General features: G+C 45.4%; 1 protein-coding gene across 1 annotated transcript in view; it reads right to left on the reverse strand.

Moving 5' to 3' along the window:
• ITGA11 (integrin subunit alpha 11) overlaps window positions 1-26,089 on the reverse strand; it is a 151,775-nt gene that overhangs the window by 117,461 nt on the left and 8,225 nt on the right. The window contains exon 2 of the mRNA XM_007059502.4: window positions 12,841-12,952. Coding sequence (XP_007059564.1) covers window positions 12,841-12,952 — 112 coding nt within the window. The remainder of the gene's footprint in view (window positions 1-12,840; window positions 12,953-26,089) is intronic.

Raw genomic sequence — 26,089 nt, forward strand, 5'->3', positions numbered from 1 at the left:
AAGATATTGAGTTTTTTTAAAAGGAGCCAAGCTTTGAGGAGGAAACGCTTGCCATTAACTTGCTGGTCTGGGAGAACAATGAACAGAGAAGCTTGATCCCACACATTGACCTTTTTTTAGTATTACAAATCAAACTCCTCCCCCTCCCCCTAGAATTTAGTATTCTGGAGTCTTTCCTCTCAAACTTTTGATTATGGGGGGTTATGGTTAGAACCCAAAAAGCGTGTAATATCTGGCTCACTGCCCTAAGAAAATAGTCCTGACCAAAAATATACATAGTATATATTTACACAAACACACCCATAGGTATATATATAAATGTGCATACATATCTATGTATATAATAACGTTTGAAATTCTCCTAAAAATCATCTAACTGGCCAAAAGCACCATTAAAATATTTAGAAACTAGCGTAGGTGCCAAAGTACTCGGATTCCACACTTGGTATTTGGCAGCAAAGTTTTGGGAGTGTTGTTATAGCAATTGCTCCTAGATAGTCTTGCATTTTTGAGGTTGTCATTTTGTTTCCTGGCACCCCTTTTCCTTTCAGCAGATTTCATGGAACCTTTTGGAGGCTGTTGTTCAGGAACGAATGTCTGGTTTCCGCCTCGCCAGCAAGCTGTGGTTGCATTTCATCATTTCCATTTCATCTGCCTCCTGCCAGTTGAGGTCCTACACCATTATTATCAATCACATAATAGGGTTCCTCTACAGTGAGCCTGCCGGTTTTATACTATGGCCACTTTGTTTGGTCAGTGATTTTTATTTTAACCAGAGTGACTCATGGTGGTTTTTTGTTTTTTTTTAATAAAAATACCTTTGCCTATTTATCTTGCCTCAGGATATCCATTTATATTCTTGCAAAGACATGGAAAGAAGCAGACACTGGATTTTGGCTTGAGGAACATGGAGTAGCTTTACTGAACCATTGGATACATGCGGTGAAAATTCCTTCATGATGCTATAGGTGATGGCCTGGAAGCATAAGTAAAATTACATTTCAATTGGCAGGATATGCCACTTTATACCTCCAGAGTGCCCCAGTCATCCCCACACTGCTTGGAAGTAACTACATGAGGTGCAAGGCAGGTAACTATCACCCCTGAAAGACAGGTAAATGCACAATTGCTAACTTTCATTTGGTAAATAAGCACCCTGACTTTCACAGTAAGCCAAAAATCAAGCTAATCCCATTTCAAAACAAGGCCAAAACAAGCCAATCCCGAAGAATACCAACACTCTATGTGACTAGATCCCCTGGCCTGCAGTCTGGGACTGTGGTGGGCCTGCAGTGCACCCTTGCCCCTGCTTGCCAGGAGCCAATCAAAAAAAAGAAGCAACAAGCTACAACAAGCTACAAGCCGAACAAGCAACAAGATAAAAGCCAAAAACTAGCCAACAAGCAACTCACAAGCCAATTAAGCCAAAAATAAGCCCAATTTCTGCATTTTTTTCGCAGGTTTGGCATGTCTGGGTGAGTGTGAAGGAATCATGTAAGCATGAATAGGGACCAATTTAATGACTTTGCCATGGTCCCAGTTAGATTTTAAAACTGAAATCTAACCCACTACATTTGCCAGTTTGGTAAGTGTTGTAGCCAATACTGGATAAAATGGATCGAGTCCAGGGAGCCCTATCTTACTAATTTTAGTGTGAGGTTCTTTCCAGGTCTACATTTGCTTTAGACAGTATTTCTCACACCAGGACACTTGGTTATTCATAACCAATCAGCAGTTTATTAATTCATCAAGAACCACATAAGTACATAATTCATTATGACAAACGTTCTAGACCCGCACTGAACTGGAAACAAGTGCTAAGAAACCAAACTGTCTCAGGGGTTGGAGGTCAGGACTCGGGGCCAGTAGCAAGTTTAATCTCCAGGCCGTCTCAGGAGTACAGGTGGCCTGCAGCAGGCAGCCCGGTTGGCCATGCCTCCTGATTGGCTGCAGGGGCCAGCAACAGCAGTTTGGTGGCTGCTCAGGGCTCATGCCCACCACTGTGCCTGCTGCCCATGCCCGGTACCCAGCCTTGCCTCTGTCCTGCCCCTGCCTTGAACCCCTTGTTGCCTGCTATCCTGCTCACTCCAGGTCCTGATCTGAGACAAAGTGACTGGTAGTCGTTCCACTGATTTCAGTGGGCATTGGGTCAAGACCTAAAAATCATGAACTATTAATGGCTATAAAATGATTATCATAGAATCATAGGACTGGAGGGGATCTTGAGAGGTCATCTAGTCCATTCCCTGCACTCATGGCATTATCTAGACTATCCCTGACAGGTGTTTGTCTAACCTGCTCTTAAAAATCCCCAATGATGGAGATTCCACAACCTCCCTAGGCAATTTAGTCCAGTGCTTAACCATCCTGACAGTTAGGAAGTTTTTCCTAATGTCCAACCTAAACCGCCCTTGCTGCAATTTAAGCCCATTGCTTCTTGTCGTATCCTGAGAGTTTAAGAAGAGCAATTTTTCTCCCTCCAACTTGTAACAACTTTTTATATACTTGAAAACTGTTATGTCCCCTCTCAGTCTTCTCTTCTCCAGACTAAACAAACCGATTTTTTCAATCTTCCCTCATAGATCATGTTTTCTAGATCTTTAATCATTTTTGTTACTTTCCTCTAGACTTTTTCCAATTTGTCCACATCTTTCCTGAAATGTGGTGCCCAGAACGGGACACAATGCTCCAGTTGAGATCTAATTAGCCTGGAGCAGAGCGGAAGAATTACTTCTCGTGTCTTGCTTACAACACTCCTGCTAATACAGGGGAGCCTGAGAAGGAGCCAGAATTTACCAGTGGCCATTGCCTAAGAGCCACAGTAATACATCAGCAGCCCCCATCAGCCCACCACCCCCAGCACCTCCAGCCCTGACAGTCAGCACTTCCCCTCCCCCCACCCCCCATGCCTCCTGCCTGCTGCAATCAGCTGTTTTACAGTGTACAGGAGCCTCCGGGGGAGAGGGGGAAGGAGCAAGGGCGCAGCAGGTTCAGGAGAGGAGGCGGGAAGGGCAGGGTCCTTGGGGTAAGCAGAGGAAAGTTGGCGCCTGTAGCTCCAGCCCTGGAGTAGGTGCCTATGCAAGGAGCTGCATATTAACTTCTGAAGAGCCGCATGCAGCTCTGGAGCCCCAGGTTGGCCACCCCTGGGCTAATACATCCCAGAATGATGTTCGCTTTTTTTGCAACAGTGTTACACTGTTGACTCATATTTAGCTCGTGGTCCACTATGACCCCCAGATCCCTTTCTGCAGCACTCCTTCCTAGGCAGTCATTCCCCATTTTGTATGTGTGCAAAAGATTGTTCCTTCCTAAGTGGAGTACTTTGCATTTGTCCTTATTGAATTTCATCCTATTTACTTCAGACATTTCTCCAGTTTGTCCAGATCATTTTGAATTTTAATCCGATACTCCAAAGCACTTGCAAGCCCTCCCAGTTTGGTATTGTCCACAAACTTTACTCTCTCTCTCTCTCTCTCTCCGTGTCATTATCTAAATCATTGATGAATATATTGAACAGAACTGGACCCAGAACTGACCCCTGTGGGACCCCACTCGATATGCCCTTATATTGAAAAAAAAATCAAGGAAACATTCTCTATCAGTCTACAAGGACCTTGTGACACCCTGTACCCCATGTTCACCACTTTTGTACATTTAGGATATATTTTGCATAAAGTATGCCTTGTGAAGTATCATTTGAAAACTCATAATCTGCTGAACATCATTGTCCTGTTAAAAAGTGTGTAACAACACTGTGTAAAGCTATGAGATTTTACTATATGTTCGTTACTGAAATATGTTGCAATTCTGGGTAACGCCCCCAGACTAGCTCCTCAGAGACAGCAAAGAACTGACCACAGGTGTTAGAAAACTATTAACTGCTGAAGCAACCATTTGCCAACAGGGGAGACTGTAAACAAAGAAATTTGCAATTCACCTGAAAGACATTTTGAATCTCATGTGCACAGGGGACTGTTTTGCCTACTCCCAAGTGGGCGGGGGCAGGGGGTAATCCTCAAAGTGAGGAGGTGGTTATAAAACGGAGAGACAGAGACCTCCTCCTCATCTCTCCTCCCCATCTCTACTCACGGCTGCAAGATCACTTGAAAGACAAATGGTTCATCACTGAACTGGGGTAGTGTTCCTGGCCTGCAGGTTTTTGCAGCCAGTACAGATTACTGAAAGTTTTTGGGTAAGAGAAACCTATTTGCTTTTTATTTAAATTTATTAGCTGTGATAAATTTAGGAATTAGCTTGCATGTTTATATTTTTATTTCTTTTGTAACCAGCTCTGAATTTTATGCCTTATCACTTGTAAATCACTCAAAATCTATCTTTCTTTAGTTAATAAACTTGTTTTACTGCTTTATCTAAACCAGTGTGTTTGACTGAAGTGTTTGGGACATCTCTACTCAGGTCAACAAGGCTGGTGTATTTATTACCCTTTGTTGGAATGACAGACTAAAATAATGAGCTTGTACCCTCCAGTGAGCTACTGAACAGTACAAGACACGTATTTCTGAGGGGCAAGGCTGGGACTGTGGGATATGCGGGTGTCACCCTGTATCTATTCATGGATGGCTGGGCGTAGCATTCATGTACTCAGCTGGGAGGACTCTGCAGGGTTGGTGTTCGCTAGCAAAGCCGTGTTAAAGGCTTTCCAGGCTGGAGAGCTAAGGGGACACAGCAGTTCACCCTGGGGAATGTCACAGACCTTCTATTTCACAAAGAGAGATCGAGGATAAAAACCTCTTGAGGGCGGGGGCGGGGGTAAGAAAAATCAGTCCTTATAATCAGCAAACAACTGGTCTTTCACTTACAGGTCTGCGGCTTTAAGCAACTAATGGCTCATTTATTATCGTACTTCTCAACCCCAACAGGCAAAAGCCTGGAGTTTTTTGATAAGTAAAACCTTGAGACAAAATGGCTGCTGAAATGAGTGTAAATTGCTTCATTCTGTCCATGTGAACAAAGAGCCGGACCCAGCCTCTGCCAGAGAATGAGAGAGCTGAGAGACGTGCACTATACTCTATGAACCCGGCTAAGCAACTGCACGAGGGAGGCTGTTATTTGCAAAGGAAGAGTTTGCAAAGACAGGGGCAGGTTACCAGGGACTGGACATTTAGTCATTGTAAATACCCAGTTGGAGAGTAGGAACTCTGAAGACATGAACTTTTCTTGTGTTATGAGATGGTAGCCATTGGTAGAACAATTACAAAATACAGCCGTAGACTCAGTGCAGTGCGTAAATTACTTAGGAACAACTGACTTCATGAGATAGAATGTGACCCCTATAGGAACAAGGGCCATGCATCCAAGGGTAGAAGTGGAGCTCCCCCTGGAGAAAGAGCCTCACTAACTTTTCTTGCAGACGGTATTCTTCTTTCAAGCTTCTTAATATCTGAACAGGACAGTAGGCAGGCTCTGCTAAAATACCCTCTTCCCCCCCCAATACACCAGGGTCACCCCTGAAGAAGAGATTTTTAAAGTTAAATCATTTTCACTGTAGTTGCCACCCATGGTGGATTTTTCCAGCAGTCGTCGTAGTCTTTCCCGCGTACAGTCAGATGAGGAACATTGCTTGAGGAGCAGTTTGGCACATCAGCTTGGAGCAATATGCTAGGTATCTAATTAACATCTGGATTGCCACACACATGGATGCCCTCTGCATTCTGTTACAGTACAGTTTGCTAGGGGTGGCATGTACTTTTAAGATCAAAGTGAGGATTTTCAAAAAAGGATTGTGTCCAAAGCAAACGGGGAAAGGAAGCTAAAGGAAACGCATCTTATTTACTCTTCCTTATCTAATTCTGAGACCTACAGCTTCAAGTCCCTGAGCTCAGAACCAACCCATCAGAAAACTCTTTGCAGAAACCAAACGTCTATTAGGGCCTAAATCAAAGATCACAGACGTCAGTGCAAAGACTGCCATTGACTGCTATGGGCTTGGGATCAGGTCCTCGCAAATACAGTATTTCATCTATTATCCCACAGCAGGTGTCTCTATAAGTGAGAAGGCAGTGCTTGTGAAAGACGTCAGATTAGCAGCCCTGGAAAATGGAGACTCCTCCTTCCCCCCCGCCAAGTCAACTTGTCTCTGTGCCTCAGTCCTGCCCTTGAGGAAAGACCTGTAGGGGTCACAGGATCTTTCTTCTTCCATGCCTGGGTCTTGACTTCTCTGCCTAGGCTACAACTAAGGATGCCAATTTTGTGACAGTTGCCCCGATTTTGTGATGTGATCTCTGCTCTCTAGGAAATGAACTAAGATACACAGCTCATTTCACACACAGCCATCAGATGGCAATGACTTCTGGTCACCATCAGTGGAGGCTTGATTTGAGCCAGCTACCTAGCAGAATTGTTCTACCATCCAGTTGCCAAAGGACTTTTCTGTGGGATAACAGACTGCACAACTTTACTGAGTGCTAAAATTAGCTAATTTAAGCCTTCAAAGAGGAAGCAGTTTCTGCAAACAAGAAGATTAATAATTCCTTATTAACAACACATGATAACACTTACCTCTCTAGTTAGCTACCTGATGGGCTGCCACCTCAGGCAATATTGGAATACATCATTTTCACCGACAGTCACTTGTGGGTGCAAAAATTGCACCTGCAAAACAGGTGGCTGGAATGATACCCCCTTAAAAATTAACTCTGCTATGTTAGTTTAAGGTTCTGATTGTGAGTGGGAATACAGGAAAGTGTGCACACCCTTTTGGCTCTCAAATCCCCAAGTGCATACGTTCAGTGCAAGGGGGGCGGGGAGGGTTGTCATACACCAATATGAGAATCTGGCCCTTTCACTAAACCTCAGAAACAGTGAAGTCACAGATGCCACAGGAACTCAGCCACCCATCGACCCCCTTCATCATCCAGAACATAGGCCCTCAGCCCCTCCAAAAACCCCTCTCAAATAGGTGTTTTTTGTATTGAGCTAAGTCACTAAGTTCAGGCAGTTTTGGACTGGGGGATAGGGGCAAGTCCCAGAGCCCTCACAGAGAACACCCTGCCAGCTGCCCCTTCTCTTTTATAACAGGGGATCCAGCTTGAGTGCAGCTGCTCACCACCAAGGAGGGAGGCAATCCTTTAGGTAAGCCAGGCCCAGGTCAGAACCAATACCTGAAACTCCACCCAAAGACCAATAAGCTGCTAGTGCAGATCCCAGAACACTGGCCTCAGGTGCTCTCAAGGCAATGTTCTGCTCAGTAAGCGAGCAGCTGTGTTCGACTCCAGCTGTAGTCTCCCCGTGGTTTCAAGACATACACCGGTGTGAAGCACGTTGCCGTTTGCTTTAGAAGCAAAGCGAAATCACGAGTTTCTGCCAGGGAGAGCCTGCTTCTATATCGCACATTGACCCTTTTCCACCACATAGCCGCTAGCTCCTTCAGACAGATAAACACCATGGGCTAAACCCTGCCCTTTGGAGGCTGACAGGGAGGGAGAACAGATGTAGCACCTGCCGTTGAATTCCATCTGTTCAGGGCAGAGGCAGGCCTTGGGGCACTGGAGAGAACATGCCAAGCAGCAGCATTTAAACCTGGAACTGATAAACATGGTCTACGCTGAGCCCTGGGCCTCTGCCAGGTGCCCAGCTAGGGTCAGGGCCCTGGCCCCAGCTGCAGTTCAGCTGGCTACAACCCCTTTGGGGTGAGGACGGGGGCATGATGGAGTGACTCGGCTGGGCAAACAGTCCAGGGACACACCAAGGGGTAGGGTGGATTCTCTGTCCCTTAAAGTCTTTAAATAGAGACTGGACATTCTTCTAAAATGATCCACTCTAGCTGGTTCAGACAGAAGTTAGGAAGTGACGTTTTGTGGCCTGTGTTAGACAGGAGGTTGGACTAGAAGATCACAGGGTTCCTTCGGGCCTTAAAATAAAAGCTAAAAAAATTGTGACTATCTCCAGTGAGGACAAACTTGACAGAAAACAGATACTTCATCCTAGCTCTCGCCCGCCACGTACACCACAAGGCAGCTGGCATGACTTAGGCTAGTTGACCAGCAAATGGTAGAACGAAACTCCAACACAAGCATCTTACTTCAGGCCATTGTAAACCAGATGTCTATCGGTTTTATATACCAATGAGCCTGCTGTATCTGTTGCCAAGGTGTTAGTGGTACACTCAACAGCGACGGAGTGCTGCAATCAGGAGCAGTCAGAGTTGCAATTGCTAGCAGGGTATCATGCGGATGTAAATCAGGATTGAAGACTTTAATCATGATTAAAGATCAACATTGCCAGAGATATGCTGCCTTAGCAGGCAGAAATTACTGCTTTAGCCTGCCCGAGATTGATTATGGTTGTAAGTTTTATTAGAATTGCTGGCTCACCTACCACAGGAGATCAGATGGGAGAAATACACCATGCACTGTGATTCATACTCAGCTTTGGCTATATTAGAGATTGGCACGAGGAGAAAGATTTGGATTCTGGACACTCCAATCATCAGGAAATTCTGATCCAAGCCTAACTCAAGGCTGTATGATCTAGTTCACATGTAAACGCTGGTGGCATTTTGAATCATGACAGAAAAGGGGCTATTGCCATGTTGGACTAAAGTTCTACCAGAAGGTGCTGGGCACAGAAAATGTTACTCTAACATGGTCAATTCCTACCTATTCCTCTACCCGAGCAAGATGAATAGTCAGGAAATAATTCACAATTTATTGAGCAAGTTATGCTTGCTCCTCATTTTATTGGCTTTTCCGTGAGCATGCATACAGAGGGTCTTTTGTTCCCCAAAATGTTGGGGAAAGACCATCGTGGAGGCAAATATCAACATTTACATCCCAGTAAGGAGATCTGTGTGTGGATACAAGTATCCTCTCTTTCACTCTTTCTTGTTTAATGAGGAGAAGTGTTCCTGGCTGCTCCTAGAGGGGAAGAAATAATCCAAACTATTGCAAATGGCAGTGAAATCCCCAATTCAGTGGCATTTGGGGAATGCAGTTTATTCTTTCCCCACATGTTTAATTTTAAAATGTATGATTAATAGACGTGCTGAATAACAGTTGGTGTTGATTTAGCAGGTTCCTTAGCTGCATTGTTGTTCCCTGAGCCACAAGGAATTTGACGAGTGAAACGTTAATTCTTAGTAAACAGAAATAGCTGGCAACTCTCATTTCTTTCTTCATTTGTTTGCACTGGCTTTGCTGGCAGATGGATGCGGTGGATGAGCTTTTTAAATGTGGCACTTGGAACGCCAGCCACCAAAATCCTGCAATAGAAGTATCTGCCACCTCAGATGGAAACCACAGGTCTCCACACATTGATACCGGGATGTAAGAGGATTTCTTCTGTCTTTCCAAAATAGATAAAGTGACCCAAAGGAGAGCGAAGACAGGCCTACAGGCGTCATGGAAAGAAGGTGGACTCTCATCAACAGAGGGGCTCAATGCCCAGCAATCCAGTTAATGTCAAGGGGAACTGGGGGCACACAGCACTTCTGAACATCAGGCTGCTTACATGGGTGCCCACATTTGCAAAAGTGGTTTTGCCCAGGTTGAGATGCCTTAAAGGGGCCTGGTTTTCAGGAAGTGCTGAGCTCCCACCCCCTGAAAGACACACCCCATAAGGAGTCTCTAGTTGGGCGCACACACACAAAAAACATTGGTCATTTTTGAAAATGTAGAGTTAGGACCAAATGTAATTTGGGGAATTCTGGTGGTCCCATATAAGCAGTAGGAAAATACCTAGGTCTTAAATACAGGCACCCAGTTTTGAAAGGCTCAGCCAAGAGTTTTAAGTTTACAGGGCACCATTAAATACCTATACTTTCCTTTTCAATTGGCAACAGTGAATGCATAATAGTGCTTCCATTCTCCTTTCAAACCAGTCCCTAAATGCCGGCTCTCATAGGAACGTCAATCTACATTCTCTGAATCTCAGAATTCAATCCCCTCCTATAGGGTGAGCAAAACCAGAGGCCAGAGTGGAAACACCCATGCTTTATATAACTGCGAACATCTCAGAAGAATCACAGCTAGGAGTTCTGGCGTCATAAGCAGCAGCCCTGAGCTCTGATCCACCATGTACTCCTACGGCTGGTCTCTTGTGACCACGGAGTCACCCTTTGCTGTTTCTAACAAGTCTCCAGCCCCCAGCAGTTGTCTCTAACTAAAGCAGTATATAGTACTAATTGGGAGAAAACACGCCATCCCTTTGGCTTCAGGGCAATCAGGGCATAAATCCAGCCAGACTCGTCATTTACCACAGGACAGCCTGTCTGGGAAGATCACGAACCTTAAATTAAACAGAAAAGAAACTGCATCTAAATATGTTAAGGCTGTGATGACAAAAGCTGGGGAATCCAAGGTTAAATCAGAACCTCTCATTAACGCACAAGTAAAAGAAGCCACTGAGCCATATTGCAGCAGAGTGAGGGAATGGCAGAACATGAGAACAGCAGTGGGGGAGGCCTAAAAGCCACTACACCAACTCTACGGTATGTGAGGCCACACTGTAAGGGAGAACGTGTGCCTCTAAAGAGACTAGAGAGATAATTCCCTCGGGTTCTCTGAAGATCTGGGGGCCACGGGAAGGACTTTTCATCTGGTGGGTTTTCTCACATGTGAATATCTTAATAAATCAGAGCAATCATCCCAGACTGAGACAGCAAAGCCCAACATGAACATGGTGAAAGTGTGCACAAAGCCACCCTCACACACAGAAATGACTGAGCATTTAGATCCAAAGCCTCAGATCTTTATCTAGTCATTAGACACCTCCCCATTGCACCCTGCAAACTTTCTGCACAAACCGCTGGCTGCCCCAGCTCGTACGCACACACCGACTGTGATCTCCTCGGGTGTGGGCATCTTCAGAATGGGACAGAGAGCAGCGTCTGGGAGAGGAGCATCAAACATAGCTGGGCAACGAGTCCCAGAAAGCAGCAGGACAATACGCTGTATGGTCTGGTTTATTCTCTAGAATAGTAGAGCACTCTCTCTGCTTTGGTTAAGGTTGAGAGTCATTTTCTGTTTGGCTGTAGGCTATTATAAATGCTCTAAAATTCACATGCTGATGAGGATTGTCTTGAAATGTGCTGGGCCTCACGGAGGTGCCAGATAGGGTCACTGGTCCGATTTGAACAAGGGGCTCTTAAGATACAGCCCCAACCCCGCCTTTTACAAAATCATCATCTTTCTTTTATCATCACCACCTTTTTTGCATACACCTAAAGCACAAATTATGGCTCCGATCCTCCCCAAACTGATCTCAATTGCTTGGGTCTTAGCTCAGCTGGTGCACAGCCCCTTTCCGGTTGGCTGAAAAAGCGAGTAAAGGCAAGGGGTATCACTCTGGGTTGGCAGGTACCAAAGCGAAAGGCCGAAAAGAGCGGGCTGTGCGCACGCAGCAAGATTAGGGCCCTGTTGAAGCGCGAGTGTCCAGGCAGTCTGTTGGCACAGTATTCGGGTGGCTCACGGTGACATACAATCAGAGCGACAGTTTAAAATCCACACACAGACTCAGATTTCCCTTTCGAAGCATTGTCAAGGAAATGAACATTAAACTTCAATACAGGCAAGGAGTAAAACTCCAGTAAGCAGTTAGGATAATGTCATCCTCTTTCCTGAGCAATAGGACAGTGTGATCAAAGGAAAGCAAGTCCCCGGTGACCTAGTACATAGAGACACCCACCCCTTGCCAACATGAGCTGCTCCTAACCTGTTCAGAGTCTTATAACTTTTTGGTGCAAATCAAAGGAATATGGAGGGGCACTGGAGGAGAATGTGTTGGGGTGCGGGAGCTGTACAGGGGTGTGGCGTTTGGAAGGGTCCAGGGATGGGAGGGGAAGGAGGCTTCGGGCTGTGGCTACGGGAATGGGATAAATAAGGATGAGTGGTAGGGAAGGGGATTAAGGGAAATGGTAGGAAACGGGTGGGAGGAATGCGGGGGGGAGGGGGGAGGGAAAGAGACATAGTAGAGGGAGTTTGGGGATTGGGGTGGGGGAAAATGGAGGAGGCCTGTACCATAAATTCTTCATATCCTGGTTTTCAGAGATTTAAGGTCCGCTATTCTGGAGGAGCGCTAGGCACCCCTGGGCAACCTTAACTCGGCGTTAATGAAGTTTTGGGACATTGAATAGGTTCCCATACCACCCTCATTGCTGTAATATCTGAGTGCCTTCTAGCCGTGCTCTAAGTGACGTCTCTAACATCTAGTGAATCATCGTATTATCCTGGGCAGTCCTCGCGTTTTCCAGCCTTGGCTAGGCGTGAAGCTTTTCACCAGGAAACCTAAAGCCAGATAAAAATTTCACCCAAGTTTCATCTTTCACACCCGACCCAAAGTATCCTGGCCGATGTGCATTTGGGTGGAAACTAGGTAAAACTTGACAGTTCTGACCAGAAGCCAGGCTTTAGAGTTTTCCCTCTGAGTCCCAGACTCTGAAACTCAAAGAGAAACCCCCAGAGGTGTGAGCCCACCTGAGGATGGAAGGAAATGCTCATGGGAATGGAAGCAGCCAGGTGCTGTACATGTCGAATGTCAGTGCCATGTACCCATGACAGGCAGCAGCAGGACCTGGAAACTCGACACCCATCAGCTTCTATGGAAGGGAAACAAACTCTCTCTCTGACAGAACCTCTCATGTGAATCACACTTGGAGCGCCTCAGATGGAAGGCGCTAGGGCAGGTCAAAGATTGACACCAGCGTAAGGGAGAGCAGAATTTGCCTCGTAGTCCCTCTCAGAACAGCAGGTCACAAAGCTGCCTTCTCTGAGGCAACGCCGTTAGCGAGATGGAGCGAGTTTCCAGCGTTTTGCATAGATTGGCTTTAAGAGAATGACTCCCCTTCCTCTTGCTAGGCCACAGTGACAAGAGGCACTCACTTACCATTTCTTCCCAGCGATTTCATGCTGTTGCACGGTGTAGCCAAAGTACGCTTCTTTAGAGCCTGGTATGATTCGGGGCCTTTTGGTGTCAATATTGAAGGTGTCGCAGAATCCTGAGCAGGGAAAAAAACCAAGATCTAATCAGTTCAAGTCCCGGGTGGGGAGGAGGAGATCTTTTCCTTAATGACACTGACCTCCAGCGTAAAGCACCATGAAATCTAACTATTACCCAACACACGGAATTAACAATACAGTGCAGGCATGTTACTCCTTACACTGTTTGAAAGGAAAAATCTCATTCTCAGGTATATCCATTGTGAGCCTGTGCCTTCTGTTTCTTCTTATGAGTGAAGAAACGAGCCAGGAAAACTGCTTCCAGGTTTTTTAATCTTATACCACACCACTTGTGCGGCACACAGCTAAGAACTCATTTTTTCAGCTGTCCACCTTGCCTCCATTTTAGGGCTTCCCCAGACTCCCAGCGGGCTGCTGTGGGGACTTGCCTTGGGTGTGCCAGGTTGTTGACCCACAGGGGAACACTGGGTATTGGGAGTGAGGGGATATTGGGACAGAGTTTACCCCCAGGCATTGCACTTCATTCATCCATTTGCAGAGCATTATTTCTGCCTAACATGGTCCTGTTCTTTCCCCCTCCCCTCCCCCAGGCCCCAGCAGGAATGTTCTGTAGCCCAATAATTATTACATGGAATTCCCCTGCCCTTCCCCACACTGATTATAGGGAATTTGCTCCTTCTATTCTCCTACAGCTTAGTGGGACCATCAGCATCTCTCTGATCACACATCCGGGAAGGACACAGCGCAGCTCACAGAGTCTGATCCTGGGAGATTCTGAGCACGTTAGCTCCCTCTGAAGTTAGCAAAAGAGGAGGGTGCTTTGCATTGCCAGAGCTCTTACAGCTCAGCTCCCCCGTTACCAGTCAGCTCCCTTGACGCAGAAGGGCAAAGGCATGGGCTGAGCCTTTGTTTGGAGCAAGGGCCCAAGTTCGGGCCTTGACCCTGGCTCCCCAGCAGGGTGCCGTGTCAATAGACTGCTGGCTGACCTGGAACTGAACTAGTTTTAAAACACGTTGTTTCGGGTGTAGAGGTCACAGCTGCAGAAGTCTGAAGGAAGACGCCTGTTTCTGCTCTCCAGCCCATCTGGGGCCTGCACAGATGTTTAACCCGTCTGGGTGCTGAAATCATTGTAAGGAATTCCTTAGCTGCAAAGGCAGCCTCTAAGCAAAGATAGGAGAGAGACAATCATATTTTTATCCTAGGCCATGCAAGAGCAAGTCACCTTGGAAAACCACAGCTGACAGGACAGGATCAGGAGCAACAAAAAAAAGATCTTTGAACATCCTCCTTGCACACCTGCACCTTTCAACCACCTCCCTCCGAATGCAGGGTCACTATTCTGACAGATTGGATTCCTATCTTGGGGTTTATATGATCCTCATAATTATAATGTCTGAATGCCCCAAAGTCATTATTCTCACAGCACCCCTGTCAAGTAGAGAAGAACTAGCCCCAGGTCACAGCTGGGGGAACAGAGATGGGATGGATTAAGTGAGTTGCCCAAGGCCATATAAGTAGTTTGTGGCTGAGCCAGGCACTGAACTGTCATCTCCTGAATCCCAAACCAGTGCTCTCTCCCCTAGACAATCCTTCCAGAAGGTTTAATGGTGGTTTGAGGCTCTGCCAGGAGAGGCAAATGGATTGGCTGAATTCAGTCTTGCTTTGGGAGCGGAGGCTGTTGGAGCTCCTGCGGGAAAAGAAGCCAATGTCTAGCGAGCTCTCTCCAGCCGAGTAGGGAGCAGTCTTGACGGACTCTAAAGCGAGATCTCTCCCAGGTGGAAGGATGCTCTGAGATGGAGACTGGAAGCACTGAAATGTGTGATCTTTAAGGCTCAGACGTTTGTTTAAAAAGGATGTCTATTAAACGTATGCTTAAACCTGCATTAAACCTACTGTCTTCACTAAGAGGCCCCCTTCTGCAGTACAGCTGGTCCAGAATCCAAACTCCCCTGCTGTGACCATCAGCAGAGTTTGGAGAAGTTCAGGACCGGCTTGGATCTCCATGCCCAGCCCGGCTTTGTGCCTCAGACCAGTCTCAGCTTAAAGTGCATTTTTGTTTATAGCATTAGCTGTGCCTTTAGGACAGTCCTGAGCAAGGGACAATGTGAAAACTTCATCGCCCCAGGAGACATTGTGCTTCGGAGACTCAGTTCCCTCCCTTCTTTCACCTGGCTCTGGAGAAGAATTAGGGTGCTGGCACTGCTGATGGTCTGTACTAGTCCTTGAAGTGGCTCAACTCTCCAGACTAGCACACTGGGAGATAACTGAGGCTCCAGCCCTTCCCTGCCCCTCCCATCCTACATCCCAGTCACCTGCATGGGGGAGGTGGTAAGCAGGTGCACAATGCCCTTTTTCTCCTTTGCTCCAAGAGCCAAGTAGCCAGCCCAGGTTTTAGATCATTTCTTCCTCCCCTTTATTCCCCCGCATAAGCATTTGGTCCAAGTCCCCATCTAACTCAGAAAAGAACTACTATGATACAAACCTGGTGTGATGTCTGCAGTGTAATGAACTCAACCAAAAAGAATAAAAATAGTTAGCTTGCAATGATAACCGAATTCACCATCAGAACTTTGACTGTCTAAGAAAGGCAGGGTCAAAATATGGCAGCACACACATTTTTGTATGGGTGGTATTTTGTGGTCACTAAAATAAACCAACACACTAAATTCTTTGTGTGCTATAGGGTTTTCTTTAGGGACCTATTTTATTGCTGCATATGAGCTCAAGAGAGCTGGAATGTAGATAGAAAGAAGACTGACAATGGGATGTGAAAATTTCTCTCTCTCTTACCGTGTCCAGACTGTGAAAAGGAATGATGAAATACGTCTTGATCTAGTTCAAGAATTGTAATTGCTCTGAGTGAAATGAAGGGGTCTGGTTTTTATTTGTGCTGTACTATGGTCTCCAGTGTTTTCTTCTGTACAGAAAGTGTGAATAATCTATTTCTGGCTCGCCCTGCTAACCTAAGGGGCATTTCTTGTCATCCAGAAATTTGGGGCCAGGCACAGATATAAATGTAAATGGCTATTTCTTTGCTGTGTAAATCCATAATGGAGTATGCAAAGATTTATAAAAATGGAAGAATAATCTGACATTTCCTGACGCTCTCTTAGCTGTGTGCATCCATTATGCTGTGTGCACCCATATCATCCCTGGGAATCTAAAGTCTTGGTTTTATCATTTGTAAAGACAATCACCATCAGCAATGTTTTAACTACAACAAAGTATGGGGTTTTTTTTAAATAAGATAAATGCTTAATTGGCAGACAGACTTTCTGATCATAGTCAGCTGTTTCCATGGAGCTACCCTAACAACTCTAAGCCAGCGTGCATTTCACAGGGACACACCAACAGAGAAGTTGCTACAGGGAAAACATTAACCACCGTGCATAACGTGACGGAATCAGATCAAATCCTTCCTCTCTCTCTCCACATGTACTCTTCTTTTGTGTTCTGCAGGCGGGCAGAGCAGAAGGGCGCTGATGCTTGCCAAAAGAATAAAAGAGATACGAGCCAAGTTTGAAATCAGTTCTATAGGTTTCACCTGTGTCTCTCTCGGGAGGCTGGAACGTCAAGGATCAATTGCCTATGCTGAGTATACCAACGTCACGGGTCCACAGGGTTGCCCCTGTTTGAAGTTGAAGCCCCACCTTTGCATGGATCACTGAAACCTGATTGGATAATACTGCAAGAGCAGTTTTCTTGCCTCCAACAAATCTCAGTAGATTTGTTTCAAACAATGGACAGGTTGGTTAGTAGTGGCGATGTCGCTTTATTAGCTAATTTGAGTTCCTCTCACTGAGAAGATTCAGATCAACCTGTCTAGCTCCTTGGAGGGACAAGCGCTACGTCAGCTCTATTTGAGTTTTGGCCAGTAGTGTTCTCTGGGTTTCTCGAGGTTTTGGGGGAAACTTTGGGCCACCACTTGAGCTCCAGTTTACATTCTGTCTGGGGAAGGCAAGGGAGGAGGTGCTGGCCCAGGGCTCATGCAGATTGGCACCACCACTCATTAGGAGGGCAAGCTGCTGGCCTCTCTTAAAGCAGCATTGGCTCTACCTATGCTCATGAAACTTGACTTACAGTCTAACTGGCCCTTTAGAGGAAAAGATTGTCTATGCCCAGACAATTCTCTCAGATTTCCTTGACCCTTTGACAGGCAGGGTATGGAGTTGGGTAAATAGATTGCATGAGTGGGGAGGACTGATGACCTTCTAGTAATGGATGAAAGAGTCAAGTATCCATGCTAATATGATTAGAGCTATTTGTTGCCTCTGATAATCAAATCATAAGATGCTGCTGACCTGTCTGTAGATCTTGGGAGAATTAGACAGGGCTGCTTGCAAATGGACTCATTCCTATTTCTTGTCAAGACCCAAAGTGTTGTGCTTAGCAATTGTTATTCCTGGAGAGAAAACTCTCATCTTGTCCTCTCTCATTCAATACATATGTGAGGCCGTTAGCAGCATTAGTCTGGAGGTCTGGGGTTGGGGCATCTTCCAGATATGGATGACACACAGCTTATTGTTTCTTGCCCAGAAGAAACAGTTTATCTCTTGCTAAGAGTATTATGCTGCACAAGTCATATACACGCCGACTCGTGTCTGAACGCAATGCCAACCTCCTACATGTACACGTATTGCTCACCTCCTAGAGGAGATTTTGTTTAAAATATAATCTTCACCATGGATCTCTTTACTTCTTCTTTCCCCCAATCCCAAGCATCTGTCATCTTAATCTGTCCGAGGCAGCACTAAAGTCCACCTGCTTACCACCTTCTTTGATGCAATCCGTCTATTGCTTCCTCTGATTTCCTACCACCCTTTCCTGCTGTGCTATCCTCCCTATATCTTCAAACCAGCAAAGTCCTGGTTCTTGGATTTTGTGAGCCACATCACACACTTTGACTTCCATCCTAATGCTGTCATTTTAACATTTGTTCCTTTGCAGAACTCTTTATTGCCGAAAGACGTCTCACAAATACCTGTAGGCACACAAACACCTGAAAAGAGACCCTGCATCTCTTTACATTAGATGCATATGATCAGAGAACTGAATAGAAAAAGGCGGCCTCGGGGGGACAATTAAAAGAACATTACTCCAGTGAGGTATCTAGCATACGACAGCATTTCTGTTCCCCACTGGGTAGAAAATAGCTGCAGGGTCTCATATTCTATGTTGTGGTAACGGTTGGGGAATGACCATTTTAAAGGTGACTGCTTGGCAACAGCATGTCCTGGGGGGCAAGCCTTTTTTAAATGGAAAACAAGGGCTCAGCCAGAGGTTGAGATTGGAGTTCCTCAGATGAAAATGCAGGATGGAAAAGTGTTTTTACAGGTAAGAATGTGAGGCGTAAATCTGCTCCTTTGTATCCATAGTAACTAATCTGCAACACTGACTTCATGAGCAGAAAGAACAGGAGTACCTGTGGCACCTTAGAGACTAACAAATTTATTAGAGCATGAGCTTTCGTGGGCTACAGCCCACTGAGTCGGATGCATAGAATGGAACATATAATAAGAAGATTATATATAAGCTTATGCTCTAATAAATTTGTTAGTCTCTAAGGTGCCACAAGTCCTCCTTTTCTTTTTGTGGATACAGACTAACACGACTGCTACTCTGAAACCGGTCTTCATGAGCAGAGAAACTCCTGAGTCTAGCCAAAGAAAATGGAGGTAAGACCCTTTAAAACCAGTTAGAAGAAATTCTAGACAGCAGAGAAGATGAGACATGGAGACTGTATACAAAATTTTATGGCTAGACTAATCTTTTTTAAATGCTAAAAAATATCCAGTTTAACTAAAAAGTGCTGCAATTTATCCAATACCTACTGGATGCAATCCGGGCAATATTACCAACAGCAGTATAATCCAAAAGATATCATGAAGAAAAAACAAGACAGAAGATCTAGCATAGTCGGCCTGACTCTGATCCATTTACACTGGTGTAACTTCACTGTCTTCAGTGCAGAGTGCAGTTACTCCTGATTCACAGAAGTGTAAGCAAGAGAAGAATCTGCTCCTGTATGTAGAATCGAAAACTCTGTCAAAAAGTAACAGAAGCAAGGATTGGGATTTTCAAAGCTGTGTGGGGCAACCAAATCTCCTTGGCTGCTTTAAGAGTCTCAGTTAATGGCTCGTTTTCCTTTTGCTGGCTTATATGTGGGAGTTACTGAAAACTGACACCTGTGTCAGATTGTGGAGAATCAGGCCCAGTATTAACGGATAAGGTTTAAATGAGAGCTGGTCGGAAAATGCAGTTGTTCGCCACAGGAAAATGTCAGCGTTTCTTCTAAACACCAAAACTCAAAGAATTTTCAGCTGAAAACATTACAATTTCGAGTTTTCATGAAAAAAATTGAAAACTGATAAACAGTTTAGATGGAAAATTTTCAGACATCCCTAGTTTCAAACATGGAAAATAGGAAGATCCACCTCCACGTACATGTGTCAGTAACTAAACTACATTCAAGAAGATTAGCTCCCTAGATTATTATATTTTTGTGGTCAACAGAGTAAGCGCTCGATGGGATACAACACACAGTTGAGCTCCCTTCTGCCTTTGCATAGGTTGGATGCTTGAGTTTCAACAGAGTTTCTCTAGTTTTACACCAGTGAGACTTACATAGATAAAGGTCTCAGTGTACAGAGATGGGAGTTTTGTCTTTTGAAGACTGACATGCTGGGCCCTTGGTTTTCTACTTTTCCCAATTTTGTAACATAGGAAGAGTGCAGCACCATCCTTCCTTGCTTGCTTTAGGACTTAAGCATACAGTTGCATCTGCACGTATGGACCTTTAATCTTGCAGACCACTGGGCACAAAATCTGTCCCTGGCTATCCTCCTGTAGAAGAATGCTCTTACACAGTTGCTTTGTGTTATTCCAAAGAACAACTAAAGACAAAATCCTTAGCACATAAGGTAAGTCTATACTGCAATTAAACACCTGCAGCTGGCTGGGGTCAGTTGACCTGGGCTCACAGGGCTCAAGCTATGGAGCGGTTTGACAGCAGTGGAGACTCTTGGCCTTCGGCCGGAACCCAGGCTCTGGGGTCCCATGAGGGGAAGGGGTCCCAAAGCCCAGGCTCCAGCCTGAGCCCAAACACTTATACAGCAATTTTTAGCACCGCAAGCGCAAGTCAGCTGATCTGGCCCTGCCACAAGTCTTTTAATCCAGTGTAGACATACCCATACAGGCCTAATATATGGCCCTAGCCTGGTCCCAACCACCACTCATATATTCTCCAAGAGACAGGGCAGTAGAAAGGTAATCAATCCATTGTGACTATTCATAAAAGGCAATTTAGAACAAAAAATAGCATTAAAGCTTCATTAAGCAGTAAAGTGTGTACATCAAATCTATTAGGGAGAAGTGTAAAATGGGCAATTTAACACACGTGTGCAAACTGTAAAAAACATGCTCTGGCTTGGTCGTCTCCCCAGGCACGGTCCAGCCAGCCCCCAAAAGACTGGCACAAATTTTAATCAGGGAGACCGACTTGGAAACTGATGCAATTTGGTTACATTTTACTACTCGGGCTGGGAAAAGACCCCTCACATTGCAAATGATCTCTGGGAAAATCCTGTGTGAGACACAACATTGCCAGCCCCATGCATTCACAAATCATGAGTCAGCCTCTCCAGAATCATAAGATTAAAATAATGGATGTGGGGTTCTTTTTATTCGTGTTCTGAGTTTGAGCTTTTAAGGGTCACAGTTTCAAGATTTCCTCCACACCCATGAAGGCTGAAAAATTACTTTTTTTTTTTAAATGAAAACCATGAAAACTGAGATTCTCACGTAATCCCTAGACTCCAGGATCTGGAGTTTAAGAAAAGCCTAAAATATTGGAAAGCTCATGGTAAAAATCCCCAATACTTGGCAACACTGTGAAAGACCAGCTCTGTGTGACATACACACTAAGCCACACTCATCCCATGAAGTATGGGCCTCTGCTTCTGTAATTAGTCTTAAAAATAAGACTATATTCAGGGCCATGACATCAGGAGGCCAGAAAAGGTGGCATGGGCTTCTGTATTCTCACCTCACCCTTAAGACAACACCAGAGTTGCAGCAGGGTCTGCAATAGAGGGACTCTTCCTAAGTTCAGGGTGGACCCAGCATGAGGGAGAATCTTCATACGAGTCAAGTGACAGACAAAGCAATGGCCAGAGTGGCCAGGCTGTCCTTAAAGCATGGATATTATTACACTACACATAGAGGGCAAGTCTGAGATGTCCCTGCCAATCCTATTTCCTAACGGGAATCACAAGTGTGTGAAGCCTTTTCCCCTGAATTTCACACCTGCTGCCTGGATTTCCCTGGGGTAGGAGATCCCTGGTTTTGTAGAGCGGACACTGCCAACTCTGTGCTTGGTTTAAGGGCCATGCCAGGGAGTGCTAGCAGGGGAGTGGCTGTGGTCACAACATGTTGTAATTTGGTGCTCCCAGGCTTCTACAAAAACAGGAGTACTTGTGGCACCTTACAGCTTCTACAATGGCCCCTTGGAAGTACGTGCAAGTGTCTGTAAGTTAGACCAGCCTGAGACCACTAACGTACTCCGTGGGGCAAGCTGGCCCTCTGGGTGAGCCCAAAGATAGCATAACACACCTCCCGTCTCTGGCCCTGCACCACACTCTGCTGAGCCAGAGCCCAGGCTTTGCATGAAAGGTGGATCTATCTGCCTCTCCCATGCGCTGAGAAGAACTGGTTTTTGCCCTTGTTACACTAGGATTTATAATCATTTTCTCAACAGTTGTCAAAGACAATCTGAAGCAAGGTGGCCACCACAACAGCTGTAGCCTATACCTAGATGTAGCATTGCAATACCTTTGCCTCAGTGCCCACCCACTGTCCTTGGGCCTACTCCAGCCACAGGAGAGTCCTGGCCCTCCAACCAGACCGCTGCTTCCAGAACCACAGCATCCTTTACCAAAGCCCAACAGAAGTATAAAATCAGCCAAACCTGCAGCTGGCAACCACCTCAGAACAGCCCCTGCTGCTCTAGATTGTGCTCCTGTCTCACCACAGGCTTCTGTGCTGCAATCAACCCCACAGCTCAGCGGCTGGCACACTCCTCCCTTTGCTAAGGGATTCAGGCAGGCTACAGCTCCCCAGAACCCATCTCCACTCAGGCTTCCAGCTCACCCCAGGAGAAGGAAACCAGCCAGCCCACCAGCCTGCTCTGCTTCCAAGCTACTTCCCAGAGAGTGCAAACACCACACCTCCTCTCCTTTGAGGTCTCCGCCATTTAACAGCTCTTTATTTGGGGCAGGAGAAAGAGAGAAATGCACTTGCTCTCCCCACAGCCGTGCTTTATCTCTAATTAGGTCTGGCCCAAGCCACTGGGTTACCTCTCAGGCCCATAATAACTCTTTCACAACCTGTGTGGGGGTAAACACTCCATCACACAATCACAGCCTAGCACATCTGTAGCCAAAACATGTTCCTGATGATAAATTTTTATTAGAAGAACACTGTGAAAAAGTAGGGCATTGAAGTTAGGAAACCAGAAAAAGTCATTGTGATTGTTAATTGCCTTGACTGTAGCTGGTGAATGGGATTGAATAAAGAAATTATAATGAATGTTTTGATTAGCTGTTAACTGTGCCATATGTAATTGGTACCCTATAACATCCTTACCAAAAATGAGAGACCAAGATGGTGTCTGGTCTTTGTCAGAGCAAGACAGCCTTGGCAGGATCTCAGAGAAAAAGAGAGATTGTATAAAATCTGTTTTACTGTAAAGTGATGCTAGGTTGGAGCCAATATTCAGTACAAAATTAAACACAGTGAGGAGTTAATTCTTTTCCATTAGGACTTGGAAAGCCTTATCCATGTTCTATCCCCAAATACTGACCATGTTAAAAACCAATCACAGCAATATTTACTTGAGGACTGTATGCCATCTCCTTGTTTCACTGTCACAGGAGAAAATACTATTTTATCTTTATACAGCCCCTTTCACCCCCAAAGGCGTTCCAAGCCCCACGCCACTGAACTGCACCTACTTCTGGGGTGAATGGCAGCTCCCAAGCTGCAGAGAGTGTGCTACCCAGCTCAGGAAATATTGAATGAGGGTCACTGGGTTCAAATTCTTGCTCATGTGGAAATTGCTAGGGAGACATTTAAGGTAGGTTTTCATGTCAGAATACTGATTAATGTATGCTGGCTATCATATGTACATATTCTATCAATAATATGGATTATCCCCACCATATATATATTAATATGCCTTAAGCATAAATAGCATTAAGTACCAATATTATAGCAGCTATATAGTTTAAATTGGCCTGTGAATTTTATATCACCCTGCTCACTTATGCTAAGTATCCCATAACCCCTTGCATTCATTGAAGTAAGTTTTGGCTTGAGCAAACAGGGAAGCTGTTAAGATCCGGACAGGTGAGTGCTTTACCATAGCAACCGAAAGGGAATTACTCTCACAGGCCTGTACCCAGAAATGCCCCAAAGGAAGAAGACAAGCCACATGATTGTCCTACCCTAGTACAAACCTAGGAGGTGCCTTCACACCCTCTGGTGCCTGAAATGCATGTGTTCAGAACAAAGAGATAAGGGGTACACCATGATGCCAGAAAAACAAAGCAAAGAGCCGACTGGTTCAGTCTAGTTTCAGACGATGTATGCAATACCTTTTACTTGTAAACAGGCAGGGTGTAAAAAGGAGGCATTGGGGTGTAACTTGGAGAGCACATCTTCTGCCTAAGGTGGCTGTAACACCGCTTCACCAGTTGGTTTCCCAGAGACTGATATAGTATGGAACCTTTTTCCTGTACTATATTGTTATTGGCTTAGAGCAATCAACCTGATTGACATTGGTTATTTGCAAAAACAACGAGGAGTCCTTGTGGTACCTTAGAGACTACAAATTTATTTGGGCATAAGCTTTCATGGGCTAAAACCCACTTCATCAGATGCATGGAGTGAAAAGTACAGTAAGAAGAATATATATTCTAGCACATGAAAAGATGGGAGTTGCCTTACCAAGTGGGGTGGGGGGGGGGGTCAGTGCTAACGAGCCAATTCAATTAAGGTGGAAGTGGCCTATTCTCAACAGTTGACAAGAAGCGGTGAATACCAAGGGAGGGAAAATTACTTTTGTAGTGCTATCGAGGCCAATGCAATCAAGGTGGCCCATTTCCGACAGTTGACGAGAAGGTGTGAGTCGGTCTCTTGAATCTATTTCATAATGAACCAAAGTGTGGTCAAGTAATTGACTATCAAATTTATCAACGTGTGTTAACTCGGTTGATCAGAACCCGGGTTAGCCTAGCCCAAGTGTGCGGCCAGACAGCAAAGCCAGACTCGTGTTACTGTGTCCTCCTCACTGGTGCTGCATTCCCCTGTGCGTGTCGCCAGGACTTCTGGGGGTAGACCCTCTGGTTCTCTGTGCTGAGGTATGAAGAGCCATTCTATGAGTCTTTCCCAGTGCATTGTTGGAAAACGTGTCTGTCCTTCTGGGCACACAGGGGGAACTGTGGGAAGGCACTGGAAGACTACTGGCACTCAAGAGATTTTACCTGTGTTCTCACTGATTATTGGGCAGAGTGAAAGCAGAAACCAGGCTCTAGCCTATATCCCCAGTTGGGCCAGACAGCCTGGGTTGAAAGCACCCCATACTCAGGTGAGAAGGTTTGTGTGTGGATAGGAGGGTGGTTAGGGGCAACACCCAAGGAAGAGCCCGGGCTAACTCTGCAGTGAAGACGTACCCTATGGAACTTGCTTCTGTCCCCATATGAGTCAACGCAAAACTTCCATAGATTTCAGTGGTGCCGAATCAATCCCATAATATCAGATACAATTTCAGCTCTTCTCACCAAGAGCTACATGCAGTTGATTCATTAAGAATTTGTATTTCTTGCTTCCCTAAGACTCAAAGTTTCCCCATCTGCTGCTTATTCCAGCCACACCTACCATTGTTGACAACATAGCGACGGCACTGGTGACTCTTCGGCAGTAGGTGGAAAGTCTCCTCTGTTTTTGGGATTAGTCATTTACATTTCATCAGGCACGCCTGCTTCACTGTCAAGGCATTTTTGTCAGTTAACAAAATACATTTTTCTTCGGTGAAGGAGAAATGGTGGCTGATGGATTTTGGAATACGTTTTAATTACTAAACTTTCTAAAGTTTTCACTGTTCAGCAGTGGAGCCTTTTCCAATGTAAACTCCTCCTGGCCTGTCAGAAATTAGATTCACAAAGGACTCCATTGCTCTCAGGCTGGTCAACAAACGCCAGCTTCAAAAAACGGACGCAAACAACAGCTGAAAACTCCCCAGACATTAAAAATGGCAGGACAAGAGCAAATGTCAGAGGGGTTGTGTAGGGGTAGGAGCATCGGGCTGGGAACACCCAGGTTCATTGGAGTCTCAGGGTCAAACGCTGGCTGAGTGGGTCAGCTCAGCTCTTCATCCTCCCCAGGCAGATGAAGTGATCACCAGGTGGCATTCTCTGTGTGAGGGTTTCTTTCAGACACAGGCTTACAAACAGAGGCCCTGAATGGCTTTTGGGACTCTGACGTCAAGGGCAAAAATCCCATTGACTTCAATGATGCAAGATGAGCATCTAAAGAGCAGATGACACTTTTGTAAGAGAATGGGCATGACCTAGTACCCTAGGTCAACAAACATTCCCCCTCCACACTGTCGGGCCATTTGGGTCTTCCCTGCAAACCAGGGGTAGCTGCATTTCAGTGGTGGTATACTCTATGAATATAGCACAGGAATCTTTCAGGTTCATAGACCCCATATAAATGTTTAGTTTTAGTGAGATTCTGGTGACACATCTGGGGTGAAAAACAGAAAATGATTTGGAGGAAAGATTTACAAAATAGATGGCAAAGTCAGTGGAATTCGTCATATACTGGAGGGAAAGCTGTTCAAAAATGTACGCAGATGTTGAGGAGAGCATTTAAGGCAAAAAAAAAAGAAAAATCTGAGACTGTTCAAACTGGATTAAATTACTAAAACAAATCTTGTGAAAGGTTGTCAAGGAGACGGTTAACAATCTGAAGAACGACGCCTTATTTTCTTGTCAGAAGTGACATCATAGTCATAAATAAGTGCCCAAATCCCACAAGTTTAGCTTGCAATGCTGTCAAACCTGGAAGCCTCAAATATGTCTTGTCCGTACTGGAGTTTTTCTTTAGTACAAACT

Source organism: Chelonia mydas, chromosome 10 (genome assembly GCF_015237465.2).
Source record: "Chelonia mydas isolate rCheMyd1 chromosome 10, rCheMyd1.pri.v2, whole genome shotgun sequence".
NCBI lineage: Eukaryota > Metazoa > Chordata > Testudines > Cheloniidae > Chelonia > Chelonia mydas.